General features: G+C 37.4%; 2 protein-coding genes across 2 annotated transcripts; both read right to left on the bottom strand.

Annotated features, from left to right (window-relative positions):
* Window positions 1-1,026: 1,026 nt before the first annotated feature.
* Window positions 1,027-10,251, bottom strand: LOC128190586 (aquaporin-5-like). Its single transcript, XM_052862690.1, has 3 exons — window positions 9,390-10,251; window positions 7,642-7,722; window positions 1,027-1,534 (listed from the first exon to the last, which is right to left on the bottom strand). The coding sequence occupies exons 1-3, from the start codon at window positions 10,002-10,004 to the stop codon at window positions 1,277-1,279; spliced, it is 954 nt and encodes a 317-aa protein (XP_052718650.1). The 5' UTR covers window positions 10,005-10,251; the 3' UTR covers window positions 1,027-1,276.
* Window positions 10,252-17,212: 6,961 nt separating this feature from the next.
* LOC128190852 (aquaporin-5-like) lies at window positions 17,213-20,842 on the bottom strand. The gene is made up of 3 exons (XM_052863064.1): window positions 19,491-20,842; window positions 19,280-19,360; window positions 17,213-18,830 (listed from the first exon to the last, which is right to left on the bottom strand). Exons 1-3 carry the CDS (start codon window positions 20,088-20,090, stop codon window positions 18,609-18,611), a joined length of 903 nt encoding a protein of 300 aa, XP_052719024.1. The 5' UTR covers window positions 20,091-20,842; the 3' UTR covers window positions 17,213-18,608.
* Between the last annotated feature and the right edge of the window lie 20 nt (window positions 20,843-20,862).

Here is a 20,862-nt window from a genome sequence, read left to right as displayed (position 1 = left end):
CCCCCCCCCTCCCCCCACTTTCAATTTGCTTCCGACGCCACTGTAAGGTAAAGAGGCTAAGAAATAATTCGCCTATCTGTCTACAGGAAAATAAGTACTTTTTATGTGTATTATATATAATGAAGCATTAACCCATTTTCTAGTCTCCAACGTTTATTAGGTGATTTTGTTCTTTTTTTGTATATGGACATTTTTATCGAGTTCTATACAGGCACGTAGCACCCCCCCCCCCCCCCCCCTCTCACACACACACACACTTTTTCGAGAAGCAAGTAACATTTTGTTTCTTTTTTCTTTTTTCTGCTTGTCAAGATTTTTTTTTTTGGATTAGTCTGCCCCCCCCCCACCTTAAAAAACGATGCTACGTGCCTGCTATAGGTAGAAATACTTTTCCATTTTACAGCTAGAACACACTTTAACTATGATAATGACAGGAGTCATAAATTAACTGTGGAATTTGTTCACAAAAAAGGATTAACACAAATTATAAATGAACTTCCTTGAGTGTAATGTAAAAGGAGAAATAATGTAGCAGCCTGGGTTAGTAATTTAAGTTGTTGAACTGTTTTTAAGACAAGCCCTATGCCACTGATGATTAATTCAATTGTTACAGATAGTATACGCATGTGTATATAATTAAAGAAGTGGTTTACTTAGGTGTGTTTACTAGTCAGAAAACCCTGTCTTCTTCAGGTAACAGGTTTGTTTTTTACCTGTGCATTGATAGAAATTATTATGATAGTGTGGTTATTATATAATATCGCCACAAACTTCTAACAAAGTACCAGGAATTGTTACAATGTTGTAAGATAGTCCAATCCCATCGTTTTTTGAATGATGTACATTTGTAGAATAAACTTGTCAATGATTAATGTGTGATGGCTTAATTTAGTCATTGACTGGGACCCAGCCATTCTGTTGATGGATGCCACGAATTATAATGTCACTAGGTCAGGATCTAAGAATTCAGGGCTTATATTATATAAAATACATGAATATATTTCTCATAAAAAACACAATTCGAAATACCAAACACCAAGATTTTTGTTTATTTAATAGTTTACATATATAGTATCCCATGCATTTGAAAACATTACAATTAAACGCAAGATTAATGAATGCCTTTAGCATACTCAATATCTTTCAAACAAATGTAAAATAGTTTTTTCACGCATTCCATTTTTATGCAACCGTTTGAAAAAGCACATATATTGTATACATTTGACTTATCTCAAGCTATGAGCTAATCTAGCAGTAGTGTTTGATAGAATGGTTGCTATGGAGATTCGGATGACTTCTGCGCATGCTCATCCCTCTGGGAGTCGAATGAGCTGCTGAGTGGATCTCTGTCCTCCTCATCCTCCTCCTCCACAATGACCCGGATCTTGGGTTTGCTGGCCGGGAACTTCTCATTGTCGTACTGACTCGACAGCAGGAACCCCCGCGCCTTCAGGAGTGAGGCATTCATGGCGAACACGTTGTCATAGAGGAGTCCGGCCACCAGCCCCCCGAGCAGTGGTCCCAGCCAGTATACCTGATATAACAACACGATTCTTGTATTATCTGAAGAAATTATCATGTTAATACCGAAACAATGGTGTGGCAAAATATCTACCAACATATAGATTATAAACAAAATACAGAGAACGGCAGGTTTTTTGCCTGAACAAATTTATTGTCGGTTATCCCCCCTCCCTTTGCCCTATGTGCCTGCCCGTGCAACAAAGATTGGAAGATGGGTATCATCCCATCTTTTAAAGTTTGATTTTTTTCTTCTTTACATATTGAATATTACAGCTGAATCATCATACTTTGGTAACTGCGTGTCAATATATATGGCAGGCCAAATACAAAAATGAGCAAATCATAATTTCACTATCGATAAACTAGGTTTAACGGTTGTAAAATAATAGTTTACGGACAAAAAAACCCCTATAGTTAACGTGATCACCTATGTTTCAGAAGTGTAAAGCTATATATATTAACACTTAAAACACCTATTCGCGATTGCAAAAAATAGTTTATCTGATAAATATAGATTTACGATTGTGAAACTATGATTAACAACTCTTAGCTTTAGTCAACAAATGTGAATTATAGTTTATATTGTTTACAGATGTTAATCTATATTTATCAGATAAATCTTGTTAACAAATAAACTTAAACTGTAGTTTACAACCGTTAAATAAAGTTTTTTTATGATGAAAGCAACTGAGTATTGTTAACAAATCGTTAACTATAGTTTACGGTTCCTTAACTAGAGTTAACATTTAGTTATAGTTTAGGGTTCGTAAACTACAGTTAACAGTCGATAAACCAAGTTTGGCATATGTGAAACTTTAGTAAACGCCGTGATTCAATATTTACCTCTGTAAATGATAGTTTACGCGATCATCAATGTTTCAGAAGTGTAAACTATCATTTGCTATTTAAAACAACTTGCGATAGCAAAACATAGTTTTTATCTGATAAATATAGATTTACGATTGTGAAACTATGATTAACAGCTCTTAACTATAGTAAAGCGTCAAAGGACTTATAGGGCGAAAGATTTGACAGCCCACGATTGTAAACACACTTATGTAATCGTTGTTTAAATAGATGTCACAAAAATTGATCTGATAAAATGTTTACACGGTATACTCAACTCACTTTGGAATGTCTTATTTGTTGGTTAAGCCAATATTAAGGTCATTAAACCACTATGTTTGACTAGACTACTTGATAAAGCATAAAGTAATGTTACAAGAATTGATCTATATAACCATATACGATGGCGATGCATGTAATTTATGTCTTCGTTTCAAGTTAAAAAGTACAAAATCAAGGTGACTGTCTGATACCTTGACACTTTCTGAAATAAGAAGATGGCTCATTAAACTGCAAAAATAACTAAATAAAAGTATAAAAAAGATGTACCGATATGCTGGTACAAAAAATTCGTGAATTAATGCATTAACAGAAGTAAACTGCGCAGTTTTAAGGGTTTCCCTCGCATCACTCGCCTCTAATGTACCTCAACAAGCGAGTTAATTACAATGCCTTACATAAAAGAATCATCAAAAATGCATTATAGGTGCATTAATCACAGGAATTGATCGACAGAATAAAATGCACACAATGTGTTACAATACAAATGCGTAGTAAGAAGGTTTTTGTATATCAATCAATTTTGAATTTAAAGATGCAGATGCATATCATTGCATAAATTATGCGGGGCTTCAAACGATATTTTTAAAATGCATGTTTATATTTGACACCTTTATTGGTTTAAGAATGAAATGCGTTTTACTTTTCCAAGATGTTGAATTTAATTATCAATTACTAAGAGGAACCGTATTACTCTTTCAGATAACGTATCATGTAACTTTTTGTGCTCAAAAGGTAAAGGTCAAACCTCTTGTATAAACACCACGTGGGAATATGTGATGTTGCTCTGTTTCAATTCTCCTTTTACTTACAGACCAACAAGGGGCACTTTCGGAATTGGTCTATCTTATTAAACCAATAATTCAGGGCCTTGTCGGAGATAAAAGGCCCCTGCCTCGGTCATGGGCTACAGGGAAAAACAATTGTGCAATGTGTCTCAAATTCTATTTCACCGCAATTTGGTCAAATTATCTACTGACTGTCAGTTCAGAGGCAGAATGATTCACGTGTTCACCTTTATAGATCTATATTAACGATGGAATCAACGCACGCTGCATCAATTAAAAGATTTAATTGCTTCCTCTGACTGATCTACGCCGCTGTGTTTCTGATTTACTGTCAAAAATGCAAGGATGCAACGACATGAAAGTCTCGTCTCATTTAATACGCATGTTTAAGGGCTTAACAAGGTTTTTCCTTGCGTAAACAAATGCTATCCTGAATATGGTGAAGAGAAATGAAAAAAAATTCAAACTCAGGAAAGCCCGAGAACTTAGTACGATTGACTCAATGATACAATTGTTCCATCATCGAATATTCTCTCTATCTTTTTGCAAATATCTTTAGTTAACACTCTCGCAGCTTTGCTCTTATATTTGCATCTTCGAGGAGAAACATGTTCTAAATACAGCGAAGTACATTAATTGAAGCGTTTAATAGGGGGTTACTCCAGAAAAGTTTCTACGTGATGTGTTTTGACTGACCTTTGTCCTATCAGATCGTAGCTGGGCGGAGTTAAGGCATTGCCGCTCGTGACTTGAATGAGAGAGAGAGAGAGAGAAAGAGAGAGAATTGAGTAAATTGTAAGTGTTGCCGATGAAGGAATAATCATTAGTTATAAACTTGCAAACAAATTAATTAAGGTCTGTATATAAAAATTACATGTATATCCTATATTGGTATAACTTTAAAGCGTTTTAAAGAACGACTGTGAAAATTTCTTTGGCCGCGCGCGTCGACAACATAATGACGTAGCTAACCAACTAAATTTCCTGGCATGGAGTCCGAGGATACGGGCATTAAATATTTTGAAATGCGAACGAATGATCACTTATGAACATGATGAATTTAGATGTAGTCTAAAGGAAAGGCAACGCAGGCGGATGCTTAGTGGAAAAATGAAACGATGGCGGACAAATTCGTCCTAAGGTAAAGAATGTTTCACACTGAGTAACCATGAAGAAAGTTTTTATACAAAGTAAATTTACAACCTATGTTAAATTCCAGGAAGATTCGGCAAACTTTGATTTGATATTAACGGTAACACTTGACAGTTGTAATTAAAACAGTTTAATAAATACATTCGTACAGTCTTCGATGTTTGACATTACCTCATCCTATTACTGATCTATATATAGACATCGTTGTTCCCTGGTTAAAGAATTTCAAAACACTTCAAAGTTTCATAAATTTAAAAGATATACTAGACCGTGATTTGTCATTTTGTAGGATAACTATTGTTAGATAGTTCGCTCATCTGCGTCATCTATAATTTACTCCATTAACCAGTTAACTCTCTCTCTCTTTTTCTCTCTCAAATTAAGTCACGAGCGGTAATGTCTCAACTCCGCCTTCTACAATCTGATTGGACAAATGTCAGTCAAAACATTACGTAACAACTTTTCTGGAGTAAATGCCCATTAAACGCTTTAATGTACTTGCTGTATACTAATATAGGATATACATGTAATTTTTATATACAGACCTTAATTAATTTGTTTGCAAGTTTATAATTAATTCTTAATTAATGATTACTTCTTCATCGGCACCACTTATAATTTACTCAATTCTCTCTCTCTCTCTCTCTCTCTCTCTCATTCAAGTCACGAGCGACAATGTTTTAACTCCGCCCAGCTACGATCTGATTGGACAAAATAGTCAGTCAAAATATTACGTAGAAACTTTTCTGGAGTTAACTCCTTAATTAAACGCTTCAATGTACTTCGCTATATTACTGATCTAAATCTAGACATCGTTGTTCTCTCGTTAAGAATTTCAAAACACTTCAAAGTTACATAAATTTATAAGATATACTAGACCGTGATTTGTCACTTTATAGGATACAGCGAAGTACATTAAAGGCATTTACTCCAGAAAAGTTGTTACGTAATGTTTTGACTGACCTTTGTCCAATCAGATCGTAGAAGGCGGAGTTGAGACATACCGCTCGTGACTTAATTAATTTGAGAGAGAGAGAGAGAGAGAGAGAGAGAGGGAGAGAGAGTGTGTGTGTGTTAACTGGTTAATGGAGTAAATTATAGATGACGCAGATGAGCGAACTATCTATCAACAATAGTTATAAAGTGACAAATCAAGGTCTAGTATATCTTATAAATTTATAAAACTTTGAAGTGTTTTGAAATTCTTTAACCAGGGAACAACGATATCTATATATAGATAATGGGATGAGGTAATGTGTAAGAAACTGTTTTTGATACAAGTGTTACCGTTAGTATTCTAATCAAAGTTTGCCGAATCTTCCTGGAATTAAACATAGGTTGCAAATTTACTTTGTATAAAAACTTTCTTCATGGTTACTCAGTGTGAAACATTCTTTACCTTAGGACGAATTTGTCCGCCATTGTTTTATTTTTCCACTACGCACCCGCCTGTGTTGCCATTCCTTTACACTACATCTAAATTCATCATGTTCATAAGTGATCATTCGTTCGCATTTCAAAATATTTAATGCCCGTATCCTCGGACTCCATGCCAGGAAATTTAGTTGGTTAGCTACGTCATTCTTATCCATGTACATGTTGTCGACGCGCGCGGCCAAAGAAATTTTCACAATCGTTTTTTAAAACGCTTTAAAGTTATACCAATATAGAATATACATGTAATTTTTATATACAGATCTTAATTAATTTGTTTGCAAGTTTATAATATTGATTATTTCTTCATCGGCACCCCTTATAATTTACTCAATTCACTCTCTCGCTCTCTCTCAAGTCACGAGCGGCAATGTCTTAACTCCGCCCAGCTACGATCTGATTGGACAAAGGTCAGTCAAAACATTACGTAGAAACTTTTCTTGAGTTAACCCCTATTAAACGCTTCAATGTACTTTGCTGTAACTATTGTTGATAGATAGTTCGCTCATCTGCGTCATCTATAATTAACTCCATTAACCAGTTAACTTTCTCTTTCTCTCTCTCTCAAATTAAGTCACGAGCGGTAATGTCTCAACTCCGCCTTCTACGATTTGATTGGACAAAGGTCAGTCAAAACATTACGTAACAACTTTCCTGGAGTAAATGCCCATTAAACGCTTCAATGTACTTTGCTGTAGAACACATGCAGAACAATAACAATTACAGCGAAAGGGATTAAGTATGAATATTCTAAAATCCTCACCTGATTCTGCCGTCTAATGTTTGGTCCAGATATGAAGTTGGTCACTCAATTTGAGTCCCCATTCTAAAACGATCACTTACCCATGGTCTTGCTATATAAGCTGTATGTAAATGTGACGTGATGACATATTCAATGGTCTAGCTAAATAAGCCGTATATAGATGTCACGTGATGACTTATCAAGTGGTCTACCTAGAAAAGCCGTACAATGTACAGATGTCGCATGATGACTTACTAGCAAGATAAGCCCGATAAAGATGTCACGTGGTGACTTACTAGCTAGATAAGCCCATATAGATGTCATGTGATGACTTATTAGATAGATAAGCCCATATAGATGTCATGTGATGACTTACTAGATAGATAAGCCCATATAGATGTCATGTGATGACTTACTAGATAGATTAGCCCCTTGTAGATGTCACATGATGACTTACTAGCTAGATAAGCCCGATATAGATGTCACATGATGACTTTCTAGCTAGATAAGCCCATATAGATGTCATGTGATGACTTACTAGCTAGATAAGCCACATATAGATGTCACGTGATGACTTACAAGCTAGATAAGCCCCATATAGATGTCACGTGATGACTTCCTACCTAGATAAGCCCCATATAGATGTCACATAATGACTTAATTACTAGTTAGATTAATCCCATACACATGTCGCATGATGACTTACTAGCTAGATAATCCACATAATTTTATAGATGTCGCATGTTGACTTACTAGCTAGATGATCACCATGTAGATGTCACGTGACAACTTACTAGTTTGATAAGCCCCATATTAATGTCACGTGATGACTTACTAGCTAGATAATCCTTATATTGATGTCATGTGATGACTTACCCAGTGGTACTCCCAGTAATTCATGATGACAGCGGGCCCAAAACTCCTGGCAGTATTCATGCTGGAGCCCGTGTACTGGATCTGCCGGGTACAAATATAATCAAATGAATAGCAATTTGATCAATCTTGGTACATTTCATAAATAGTAAAGTTTTTTCATTAGCGGATTTAAATGATAGTCGAAGATAGAGAGAGAGAGAGAGAGAGAATTGAATGTAAATGTATAGCAATCACTGAGAGGATATATACTTAGTATCTGCAAGGACACCTTCGTTCTCCCGCCCCAGAGTTACCCATGGTTTCTGATAACCCGTATGACAAAACGATAAGAGATATCGAATAAATGTTGTACTTTTGTCGGAATCCATCTCGGTAGATATTTGAGATACCGTGCACTGTATATATACCCTGTGTGGTATTCTACTAACATGTAAAGTGTCTGCCCCCTTTTGTCGACGCACGTGTAAAAAATATATAGAATGTATAGGCCTGCATGTATTTGTAAACCTTTACGGGTTAGAATGAAAAAAATGCCGCAAAAGAATATGTTTACATTTTTCTCAATTGAGTCATTCCTGAAACTAAAGTATTTTAAAGTAATATCTAGTAAGTATCAATTGACGTGTTTTAAATATTACGTTTATCATCGTGTATTTCAAAATACATGCATCATTAACTTTCCATATTTATAGCTTTTAAAAAGAATTTTAAAAAAATTCAAACAAACAACAAACATCAGGTTATACATGTAAGGATTCCAGGTAAGTCTATTAGTGAACGTGTTCTACGTAAAGGTGTCGAAATCAAATCATATCCGTCATCCTTTTAAGACTAAGATTGCTTATATAACTTGCAGTTCATTAAGTTATGTAGTTTTGTGACGGATGGGGTTTTGGTATGTGCCTTAAACTCTCCGTGGGCGATCAGATGAATAATCAAAACAAAGATATTGTCATGTAACTGTAACACTTGATTGATAAAAACGCAATTCTAAATTGGAGGGGAAGAAAGTAAAAAAAAAAATTCTGTTGTATAAAAAATTTACACCACTTCCTCTTGTGCAATGACATCTTCAGAACAAGAAGAGGGACAGTTAACAGAAGTTTTACTGCGATGTTTATTTCCATGAATATAATGTTTATCAAATGAAATGGTCCTTTATATTAATATATCAAATACCACCCCCACCCCCACCCCCCCCCCCCACCCCAATAATGTATCATGGTGTCAAAGTGTCTCGCTAAATGTCAAAATGTCAAGCTTTAATTGCCTGTTGGATTATTTCTTTATCTGAGTTATTTGGAAACTGTTTCAGTTTTCACTACTGGATTGGAACTTTAAGAGCAATGAATAAATATGGGCAATCTGAATGTTGAATGTTGACCCCCTCCACAGATAACCTGGTTTATATATCACATCAAAGACAGAATCGGGGGCACGGTGACCAAGGGGGACTCTTCTTTATATACGGTAGCAGGGTACGACTTTCATTGTCAACCGATATCTGTCAAGTTCGATTTTTAACAATTTCCGAACACCTAACGAGTGATGCTGTGAGTTTTGTTTATAGAATAATGGGAATTGTTCCGAAAATCTACTGCAACAAATCTCATAATTATACTTTAAAATCTCTAGTGGAGATAATTTTGAATAGAAAAATTTATCTTTAGAAAAGAATACATAGTTTCATTTCTACGTTTAGCTTCATAAGATTTATGTACCACTGATGTAAAACGCTTGAAACTTACTGCAAATAAATGGCACATTGTGACAGAGAGACCGATAGACAGCGGGAACGACCCGTTCAAGTCCTTCCTTTTCTTGTCACAGGACGCAAACACCGTCAGGACCAATATCAGGGTGATGAAAAACTCCACTCCAAAGGCCTGGGCCCCCGTCAGCTCAGGGTTCACCATGGTCAGCCCCAGGGAGCCCCTGTGGCGGTGGCTGGCGGGGGTCAGCCCGTAAAGAATGGCGGCGCCAATGATGGCACCAATACACTGGCTCAGCAGGTAGAAGATGGCGCGCGCCAAACTGATGCTCCTGGTGACGAAGAACCCGACGGTCACCGCGGGGTTGATGTGGCCCCCGCTCACGTGACCAATGATCCATACGGCGGTCGCCACACTGAGTCCGAAACACAGAGCGATTTGCACCAACTTTCCATCATCGTCCCAAGTTACCACGGACCCGCATCCAACCATGGTCAGGATGAGGGTCCCCAAAAGTTCCGCACCCACGGCGCGCCAAAACCTAAGGGAGCGAATGTCATCTAGACTGGTTGCCATTCTGGCCTTGCAGAGTCTCCGAGCGCACCCTGACTGTCCAGAACCACTGCCTGAGTACTTAGTATCTCTGTTCATAAGCCGGGGAGGGGCTTCACTTATTACAGAACGCTAAGACTGAAGGAGTTGCATTAGGTTCCCTGACTGCGGACTATTTATCCTTTAAGAGTATTGTAAAAATCCGACATTCCAGATCCGTGTTCTCGCTCCCCCTTCAGATGGTCACCTTTACTACAGGTAAATCAGTATAGATATCAAACTACCCTGATCCCACGATAAACGGACGCGTCACGTGCAATAGGTGTATTCTGTACAGTACGTCCTGGAAGATAGATGATCACTTGGCGTAATCCTCACCTTTATATAGAAGTAGTAAAGCGGTCGACACCACGCTCCGGTGAGGATAACACCGATCAAACAAATATTATAAATTGCCAAGACAAAAAACTAGTCCAATGGGGACTCATAGATGAGGTTTCGCTCTAATAATGATTATATTTAGTTTATAGAATTATAAATACACGAACACATGAACATGTATGGAGGTATTTGTTGGAGTATGGGATTAGCTCATTAACTAATGGTCAGTATTCGGACGCTCATAATGAAAACCGGAATCGGACATCGGGGAAGGAAAGTTCCCTTTATTGTATTCCAAACGTTAGGGAAACATGAAGAACATAATAAACCCAACATCGGGGTTTACAAGTAGAGTTATATTACAAGTAGAGTTATATTACCAAACCTTCATTTTCAATTCAGTATGGGATTGATTCGATGTGTTTGATGTTAAGGATACTTGTTTAGAGTAGACTTGTTTGCAGTGCATGCATGAGAAACCGATTTTTTTTGTAGTTTTATGTCAACAACACCCTGAGATAGGACAGAAATATGCCATTATATATATCTTATGTAATATTTCACCTAGGTGCATTCTAAGGTAGTGTAAAAACTCCTCTCTACCTGTGAAGTCAGTCCAAACTACTGTTTAGAGAAAATCATGAACATTTTTTATTCATTGATAAAAACGGATGATAGATGGCTTATAAAATTGATACATTTGAATAAATTAATAATATCATAAAATAGAGGGATGTTTTATTGACACATAATTTATACTATTCAACAATAAATGGTATATAAAAGAGAAAGTGGGTTTTATGTGGAGTAATTAGTAAAGTAAAAAAAGGGGGTGACACTTTTATGATTCAAAGGTCTTTGATTGTGAGGTAGACAGATAGGATTGTATGAAATATCATTTTAAAAAGCAAATACATATGAACATGCAAAAGGGGACTATAAAATGATTGGACACTTATTGATCAGGTCTTTTGTGGGTGGGGGGGGGGGGGTAACTGAGATTGTTGTTTCTCCGGTCTTTGCTGATAGGTTTTGTCAGCTTATTCTGAGGTTATTCATCGCAATCATTTTACCTTAATCCTTTCTCAATGATCCTTAAACTCAGCTTCATTTGAAATCAATTTCACACAGATAAATCAACCCAGATTTCCAAGTCCTCTTGATAAATGGTCTCCTACACTTCCAAGACAGTCTCTCGATTTGTATCCCAATAAGATACCAAATTTATGGTCCTTCTCTCCACCGAAAACATTCCTTGTATTACTGTACTATTTTTCGAATAAGACACGGACCTCTTGATCCATGCCCATCTATGTATCTTCAGTTTTTACACACAACATGATAAAAATAGTGCCTGTTTTGGAGGGTAACCGTTGGAATTGCCCGAGAAAACCATTGTCAACCGACGCGAAGCGGAGGTTGACAATGTTTTCGAGGGGTGTTAATTTGAACGGTTACCCTAAAAACAGGCACTATTTATTTTATTATACTGAATATCTTAATTTTAGAGAAAATTTTACTGCTTTTATTTAGAAATAATGTGAATTCTACGGCAAACCGTACGCGCGTACTTCACGTGCATGTAACAATTCGTTGTGTTACCCGTTGCCAAGTGTGTTGCTAACGCTGAGGGTAATAGAACGGTAGTCTTGTCCCATGATCCCCTGCTCTTCAATCGAAGAGCAGGGGATCATGGGACAAGACTAAATAGAACGGATAATCAACTGCGTCTAAACCAATCAGATTTCAGTATTTAAAATGAAAGTATAATAAAGCATATTATTATACTTTCATGTTAAATACTGAAATCTGATTGGATTAGACGCACTTAATAATTCGTTCTATTACCCTCAGCGTTAGCAACATCCTTGGCAACGGGTAACACAACGAATTGTTACATGCGCGTAAATTATGCGCGTACGGTTCGCCATAAAATTCAAGTTATTTCTATATAAAAGCAGTAAAGTTTTCTTTGAAATTAAGACATTCAGTATAGTAAAATGAATACCGCCTGTTTGGGAGGGTAAGAGTTGAAATTAACACCCCTCAAAAACCATTGTCAACCTTCGCTTCGCGTCGGTTGACAATGGTTTTCTCGGGGTGTCAATTTCAACTCTTACCCTCCAAAACAGGCACTATTTATATAATATAATATTCCTCTAACTTCACATTTGCCACTTCTGTCACAAATGCATATATATGTAGTTGTACTTTTTGTGCCGTGCGGTAGTTGTACATGCAATCATCGCAAACAGAGCAATGGCAGTTCCTATGGCCCCGTACACCAATATCACTGTTTATTGGCCGTAAAGTTAGATCGACCAGACGGTATTTTTGTCAATGGAAATGTTTATTTTATTTCATGACGCTCACATTTGAACGAACGTATTGTCTGATTGTCTTTAGCATTTTGTTACATTAAATATTTGTAGATTTACAGAACCAAAACCAACCAGTAAATACTCATCTTATTTTATTTGAAGAGCTGCGTAATTAAAAGATACTTTAACGACTCGGAGGCTCTTTGATGAACAAAGTACATAATAAATGATTTTATTGCAAGCAGGTGAGGTGTCATTAGGGACGACACGTTAAGCCAACGTGCACTCTAGACATTTGACCCTTCTTGTAGGACATGCAAGTTTGACATAACGGAATTTTAAAAACAGAAAGTGTGCATGTTCTCTACAAGTTTTACTGCGACGTTTCACTTTTTTCCGAAAACTATGACATCTATACCTTTCTCGGTGTTTTTTTTTTCTTAACCTTCCTTTTTGTGGTCATTGTCTAGAGTCTCGTGTCTTGCTTTCCTAAAAAGTAAACGAGACATCATATTGACGTAAGCGTCAAATGGGCCGCAAAAATATAATTGTTGTATGAATCATTGGTCGTTTACATAAAAACACACCACAAAGAAGAATATAAAAGTTGGTTGTACTAATTTTTATGGTAAATTTTAATTCAGCAGCTTGTTTTGAAGTTGAACATTTTACTATTATCATAAAGAATCGTTACTGATCATGAAAGCATTCCTAACGGTAATTGTATGATCATTGCCATAGTATGAAGTAATAGAGAACACATTGATTTGTACATTACTCTAATACAAAGTTCAACTCATCATTTTTCTCTTGGAGATTATGTATTTCAAACTATTTTGGTTTTTTGTTGTTCCAATGTATTGAATTAAAACTTGATGCAGTAGTTTTGGACCACATGATAAAATAAAAATGGATTAGTTCAAATTTTCCAGTCAATTCAAAATTTCATTTATTTCATATTTTTGCGTAAATAATTGATATGTATGTCATTTCATGATATTTTCTACCACATTTTACATGGAAATATAATAAATACACATACAAAGTCATTTTATTTAACACGGCACATAGTAATTCAAATATACCATTTACATAAAATTTAATGACATTCAGGTCTTTGGTATTTCAGGTCTTTAGTATGTCCCGCATACCTATCCCGATGCCATTCTCTCACCAGAGGTCGTGCTACACAAGCTCCGCTTACAGCTTGTGTAGCACGACCTCTGGTGAGAGAATGATCCCAATGCATTGTTTTGAATGAAGAACTCCGAAATTTTCCGAATAGATTATAGTCTCGATAAAAAACGCGCCAAGCACGACAGTCTATTAAGTATGATATATTTTTCATTTACGAGTAAAACAAAAAATATGTGATAATTTTTAAAAGGCATAAAACATATTTTTACAAGCAAATTTATTTTAATTCATAAAAAGAAGCATAATATTAATTTTATTAAAAAAGAAGTATCCTGCAGAAACGCAGTAACAATATCTAAATGTATATCAAATAACGGACCGCCTTCCGGCGGCCCGTAATGATCTCATTACCTTTTTTTATAGCGCAGAATGCCTAAGGGCTACATCACTCACCTGAGCAACAAAGTCCTTTTTACGTTCAAGTAACAAATTCGTTTTACAGTATGTATATTAAGAATATCAGGTTGCGGTTGTAAAGAACAGGGGCGTACAAGGCGTTGCTTATCCCCCCCCCCCCCCCTCGGAGCAATGAAGACGAAAGAATTTCAATTCATGTTAGAATATTAATTTTTGACTTATATGCATTGATTTCATGATAAATTTCACGATGTAAGTCAATATTGTGCGTTCATTCTATAAACACGACAGGTATTGGTTTCATTTTGATGGTTGGATTAGTCCAGGTCGGAAAGGTGTGACATTACCGCCAACGGTGTTAAAACATGGCGATACACTTGGATCAATTGGACGGACAGGCTTCGTAGATTCATAACTAAGCAAAAAATATTTTTCTGTACACAATTTAGGGAGTTTATTTTAAATGGTTAAAACGATTTACTTTGATTTTGCCGTTTCTTGAAAATGTTTTACAGCCGCAGTCGAAGTTTTATATGAAATACTGAAATAAAAATAGATTGTATGTTTGCATTGATTTCTTTGTACATACTGTAAGGACCTGCTGAGAATATGTATAGTATATTTATTATTTTATTGTGATAACTATTGGTCGGGTGGATTTTTTTAAATTTTAAACAACTTCGTTTGTCAACAGAGACAAATGCATTGTACATTGCATTTATTTTTACATTTCATGGATCAAGTATCATACCATGTGAATTTGCATGATTTCCTTGAGTTAATCATCATATTTCTAGCCTTTTCGAATGTTTATATCAGCCGTTATCCCCTTTAAATCACCTGCTGCCATGCACTTGTTTACATCTCAACTTTCGTTTTCATACCGGACTTTTGTGGCTTAGTTTCGTATTTTGCCAAACTTGTTATTTATGCCATAAAAGTTGTGTATTTACGTCTTATTAATTGTCTTAAACAATTTAATGATAATTGTGATGCATTCAAGTACTTATTTATTCTTGATTACTTGTATTTAAAACTCGTGCTATTTTTAACCCTGCATGGTGTCGTCTGTAAAATCACGAAGTAACTTCTGTGAAATATATAAGTTTTAAATACAAAATGTTTACTTACATTAAATAGGAATGTCCAGTGTAACCAGTTTTTATTTATCATCACCTATTTTAAATCCAAATTCATGTATTTGTGTATTTTTCACTTTGTACGACAAAAGTTGTTTGACAGTACGACACATGTTTTATTTGTACGACGTCGTACTTTGTCGTGATTGGTGGAACGTCGCCGTACAGTTATCCCATTGGTTAATCCTTGTCATGTGACATACTTCCGAAGGTTATATATATGAGCGGATGCTCAGTGGCGTAAGATATTTCGCAAGTTGTAAAGCGGCAATATTTAAAACCAGAAGTTGTAGATCCGCCCCTTTTTCCACCCTAGCCATTCCAGTACAGATCTAGGTGAGGATCCTTGTAGCAAATATCTCCCAACACACTGGACACCAGATTTACTATTATTTTTACTGAACTACCGTTTGTGCAGCTGTTAGATCCACCCCCCCCCCCCCCCCTTTAGTGTTATGCTGTACGGTAGACACCACCAATCAAATATTATTGTACATGTTGAATGAAGAATTTGTTTATTCATGTTAATAAATATTGCTGAGATCAAGATGACTCTTATGTCTTTCATATTACCAAGTAACCAAGGATTTTAGTAAAGGAGAATAGCCAGTTATTATTTTGTAGTGCTCCCAAATTATGCTTGGCCATCCCCAGGGAGCTTACAATACTTTAAATACTTTTTAAAATAAACTCACCGGTCCAGAAGAAATTGTGATGTTTCCATGTGGGTTTTTCCCTCTAGCGTATCCCGAAGTTCGTTCCAACGATCGATTTCACAGCCGATATATATTCGTGTTTTGTTTATGTTGGATAAAACATCTTTCCTTCGTCTTTTCTTTTCCGATTCGCTTAAAATCGCCCTCCTACCTCTACTTTTTTTCTCACCGCCCTCCATTGTGCGCGGAGAACTTCAGATTTTCTGAGGCCATGCGCCAGGTCATGATAAATGGGGCGGAGTTACATACAACTTTTGTACAGGACGACAAAAATTCCGAAAATGTTTTTTCGGGACATACTTACAATTCCGACGGTCACAAAACAATGTTTATACATTAAAATTTCCCTTTTCCCTTCAAGAAAAAGGCGATTGTGATCATATAAGAACATTTTTTATTGGTGGCAAAAATACAGCTCATATTGCTTAAAGCTGCACATTATTTTTTGCCTAAATCTTGGATCATTCACCGTTTTTAATTGCAAAATTAGGTATGAATGGGTCCTGACTCCATCCTAAAAGTACTTTTATTTAAAGAATAAGTTTGTTTTGGTTTTTATTATTGATTTAATAAAATGGAGTATAGACCCATAAGGGGTCAAATTTGTGATTTTCACCTGAAACGTTTTCCTTTATTAATCATTGTCAAAGAGTTAAATTTATTCACAAGTACTCTAATGTGTCAACGTAGCTCACTGTAATAGGCGGAGGCTCGGAGTCCATCCTTCTCCATGGAGAGGGTGTTCGAATCGTATAGACGGCGTTTTATTTTTAATTCATTATCCTTTAAGTAAAACGTGTTTTGCTTTTTTATTGATTATGAGAAAAGTATCTAATACCATTTATATAATGACAACAATTACGTAATGTTCATGTTCTGTACATACAATGTCGGATAAAAATAGCGCTAGCACAGATATGATATCATGCTGTAAAGCTTAGAAAGTATCAAACAAAACAAAGGAGATAAGTACCAAGTACATGTATTATTGTATATTATTTATTTGTCAGAGAATGCAGTTCTATATTATACATGTACATGTACTGATGCACAGTTTCAAACGTAAAGGTTTTTTATATGATCATATGCCATTTCAAAATCCTGGGTAGGGGGGATTTGCCAGGCCTTGTACGCTCTTGTCCTTTTCAAATATATATGAAAGTTGAATATATTATAATAATTTTTTTATGTATTGTAACTTAATGTAATAATTAAAGTTTTTGAGCTTTCACCTAAAAACAGAGGGACAGTTCATAAAAGTACAATGGGTTTATATGTGCACATAAACTCAATTCGTCGTGTACAATTCCTGTTCACATCTCCAGTTCAGATAAAGATCAAGTGTCTCCGGTAACGTGCAATATGTATCACAAACACAACTATCAAGTATGTATGTAGAACTATATACTTACATAAATATAATTTAAGATAAAACACTCAAGTTATCCTGTATTCAAACACTGACAATGCAAAGAAATATGTATTACATAACAGTAATTACAATAACAATATGAACCCTTTCCGCCATTTTGTTGTTATCTGTGTGCGGTATCATCTATCACATATACACCGTGTGATACAGATACTGCTCCAATGGACACTGTATCAGCTGACGTGGTCCAAGGACAGAGAAGACAACACTCGTATACAGTACGGTATGGAAATAAACATCCAGAAGATCTTTGGAGTAAAACGAGGCTCTAATGGCACCTCGCCCTGGATAACGAGTGTCGTCTGTCTCCCTGTCGACAGGATCATTCTGGCCGACAGCGGCAATCCCAGAATCCTCTTGTACGACCAAGAAGGGAACCTCCTCAACGAAATTTCTTTACACGGAAAACCACGTGATATGGTTCTCCTTGACGACCACCAACTTGTGATGACGTTTCCTAATCTACTCATGATACAGTTCCTTCACCTGGAGGAGTTAAAAGTGACGAAGACTGCCCATATTGGTTACGAATGTTTTGGAATCACTCGAGTGGGAGACAAACTGATCGTGACGTGTGGTACCCACTTAGCCACCCTGGATGTCGAAGGCAACCTCCTTGGCACAACCCCCACACGGAACCGTTCGGCGAGGTACATTTGCTCCGACGACAGACACAACATATACTTTACCGGCTGGGAGTTTGACGCCATTCATTGCATTTCCTCCTCCGGTGCGTATTCCATCATCCCCGCCGACTCCTCGTTGAAGTACTGTCGGGCGTTGGTTGTCCACGACGATAGCTTACTGGTGGTCGGTCGCTGGTCTCATAACATCTGTCGATTTACGCTGGATGGCGAGCAAAGGGAGGCGATCGTAACCAAAGCTGACGGCCTGGACGTACCAATAGCGCTAGCACTGTCTGCGAACAAACCCAACACATTCCTAATTACCAATAATAATGGAAGGTCTGTTGTGATCTGTGAAATGGTGGACCCCTCCGATAAAGAAGAAAAGGGGACCATTGATGAAATGTGTGAAGAGCAAGCAGAGAAAAAAGAGGAAGACATTAAAAACTCCTTGTAGGAAAATACATGTAGCTATCTCTACAAAACGAACGTTTCCCCGAATTTAGGTGGACTTCAAAGACCGGTCCCCCGGGTTTAGGCGGACTCCAGAGCGGGCTTGTCCGGTGTTGTGTTGACTTCCTCCACCTCCTCCTGAATAATCTTGATGGTGGTCTTTTTGGCGGGGTAACTGTCGTGCTCGTATTCGCTGGCCAGGAGGAATGCGCGTGCTTTTTCAAGGGAGGCGTTGAGCGCAAAGGCGTTATCATAGACCAGTCCTCCCAGCGTGGCTCCAATGAACGGCCCCAACCAGTAAATCTTAAACACAATAAAATGTGGTAACTGTTTTGTAAATAAATTATGTTTATAAAAGGTTTTTTTTCTCATTGCCTATTGCTTACTCTAATGATAACATTTACAATGATATCAAGTTACCAATTACATGTAGATCTACCTTAGAATTAGAAATATAATATACTTGACCATGAACTATTATTTAAAAGAGAAATAAATCCAAATAGTTTTAAAATTGAACATTTTCCCTATATCTTCACTATTTTTGTCAATGAGATTATATATAGACTAAAATAGCCACAACCCCCCAGCTTTTTGAAGAAAAAATACTGCTTCAAAACACTGTATTTGCATAGCATTCCAGAACTGAACATGATATCTGAACCGTAAAATATTAATGTATATAAATAGCGACATCGTATAAGTACAATGTATATACTACTATATATTACATTATATAGCTATATACTGACCCAGTGATCGCTCCATTCGCCGTCCATGGCTGCTGCCCCAAAACTTCTGGCGGTGTTCAGACTCGCTCCTGTGTAGCTGTACTACAATAAAACAACGTAATGGTACACTATATAAATCTAATTAATCTACGATAGTTCCCTTCCTGTTTCACGGATGTTTCTACATTAATGAGTTTCAAAGATGAATAAATGATGACGTTGATCAACTTACAGCAAACAGATGACTGGCAGCGATAGCCAGGCCCAAGGTGAGGGGGAAGGACCCACTCAGATCCTTACGCTTCTTGTCGTACGTGGCAAAATAGGTAAGGACGACGAAGAACGTGATGAACAGCTCCACACCGAACCCCTGCCCACTGGTCACCTCTGGGTGGAGAGCCGTGGCGGCCCCGCCCCGGGTGGAGGGGGTGAGACCCTTAAGGATCCCGGCCCCGATCAGCGCCCCAATCAGTTGCGCCACGATGTACAGGACAGTTCGCGCCAAACTGACGCGCCTTGTCACAAAGTGAGCGAACGTGATGGAGGGGTTAATGTGACCGCCACTCACGTGATAGAAAGTCCAGATCATGGTGGCGTAGGCAAGTCCAAAACACAGAGATACCCGGACCACCTTGTTCTCTGTGTCCCAGTCCACACACGACCCGCACCCCACGAGGATCAGAAATAGGGACCCCAAGCACTCCGCCGCCACCGCCTTCCAGAAGCGGAGGGAGCGGAGGTCATCAATACTGGTCAGCATTCTACAGCGGTGTTTCCAGTCGCGGTCCGACACGTGCTTCTTAGCGCTGTTCCTTGCGGCAGACCTTTCCATGAAGCCAGGGGGAAACTAGGACCAAAGATACGGAGTGCAGCAAATTAACATGTGAACTGTTTTTGTGTGTGCACGCGGTGATCATTATGAAGAAGAACTGTAGAAATATGCAATGGAGGTCGACAGAGAGAGGCGCTGCGCCCGGGGCAGCACTTTGTGTGTATTTATCGACTGTAAACGTGACTGTCCTGGGTACTGAGCCTGACTCTGACACGCGAGCCTGTTTCTAACTACAACACGAAACAGCGAGATCCATAGCCCTACATCAGAGAGACAGTGGGCAGTCGATGGAGGCTGGAAATAACAACACACGCTGTGGCGGGTCCCTGGGAACAGGCATTAGATTAATCAAACTGATAGGCAGTCCCTGAGAGGGCCGCTAATGGCGTTATAATTAGAGACCGGGACAAAAAAGAACAGCGAGCATCAACAAATATTAATTTCATAATGTACAGAATCTTTGATTCATAGTAAGGGGGTTATATAGAGAGTGTATATTTCATCCATCATACCCTTACACTAGTACAATTCATAATACTAGGGTATCATAGAAATGGACTGTTCTACTCTTCGCGTTAAAGTATTGCCCCCAAGAGACACCTTTACGTTGCAATTACGGTTTTTGTGTGAAAGGTCTAGGTCGACGTAGAAGTATTTTACAATAACAATTTGTCAGAAAACAATAATAATATACTTAACATACCCTCTCTAATACACGCACTCAATACGTGGTCAATGAACATCCCTAATTATTCGTGGAATACCGTTATAA

This window comes from Crassostrea angulata, chromosome 6, assembly GCF_025612915.1.
Source record: "Crassostrea angulata isolate pt1a10 chromosome 6, ASM2561291v2, whole genome shotgun sequence".
NCBI classification, from domain to species: domain Eukaryota; kingdom Metazoa; phylum Mollusca; class Bivalvia; order Ostreida; family Ostreidae; genus Magallana; species Magallana angulata.
This window is presented reverse-complemented; position numbering and strand designations above follow the sequence as displayed.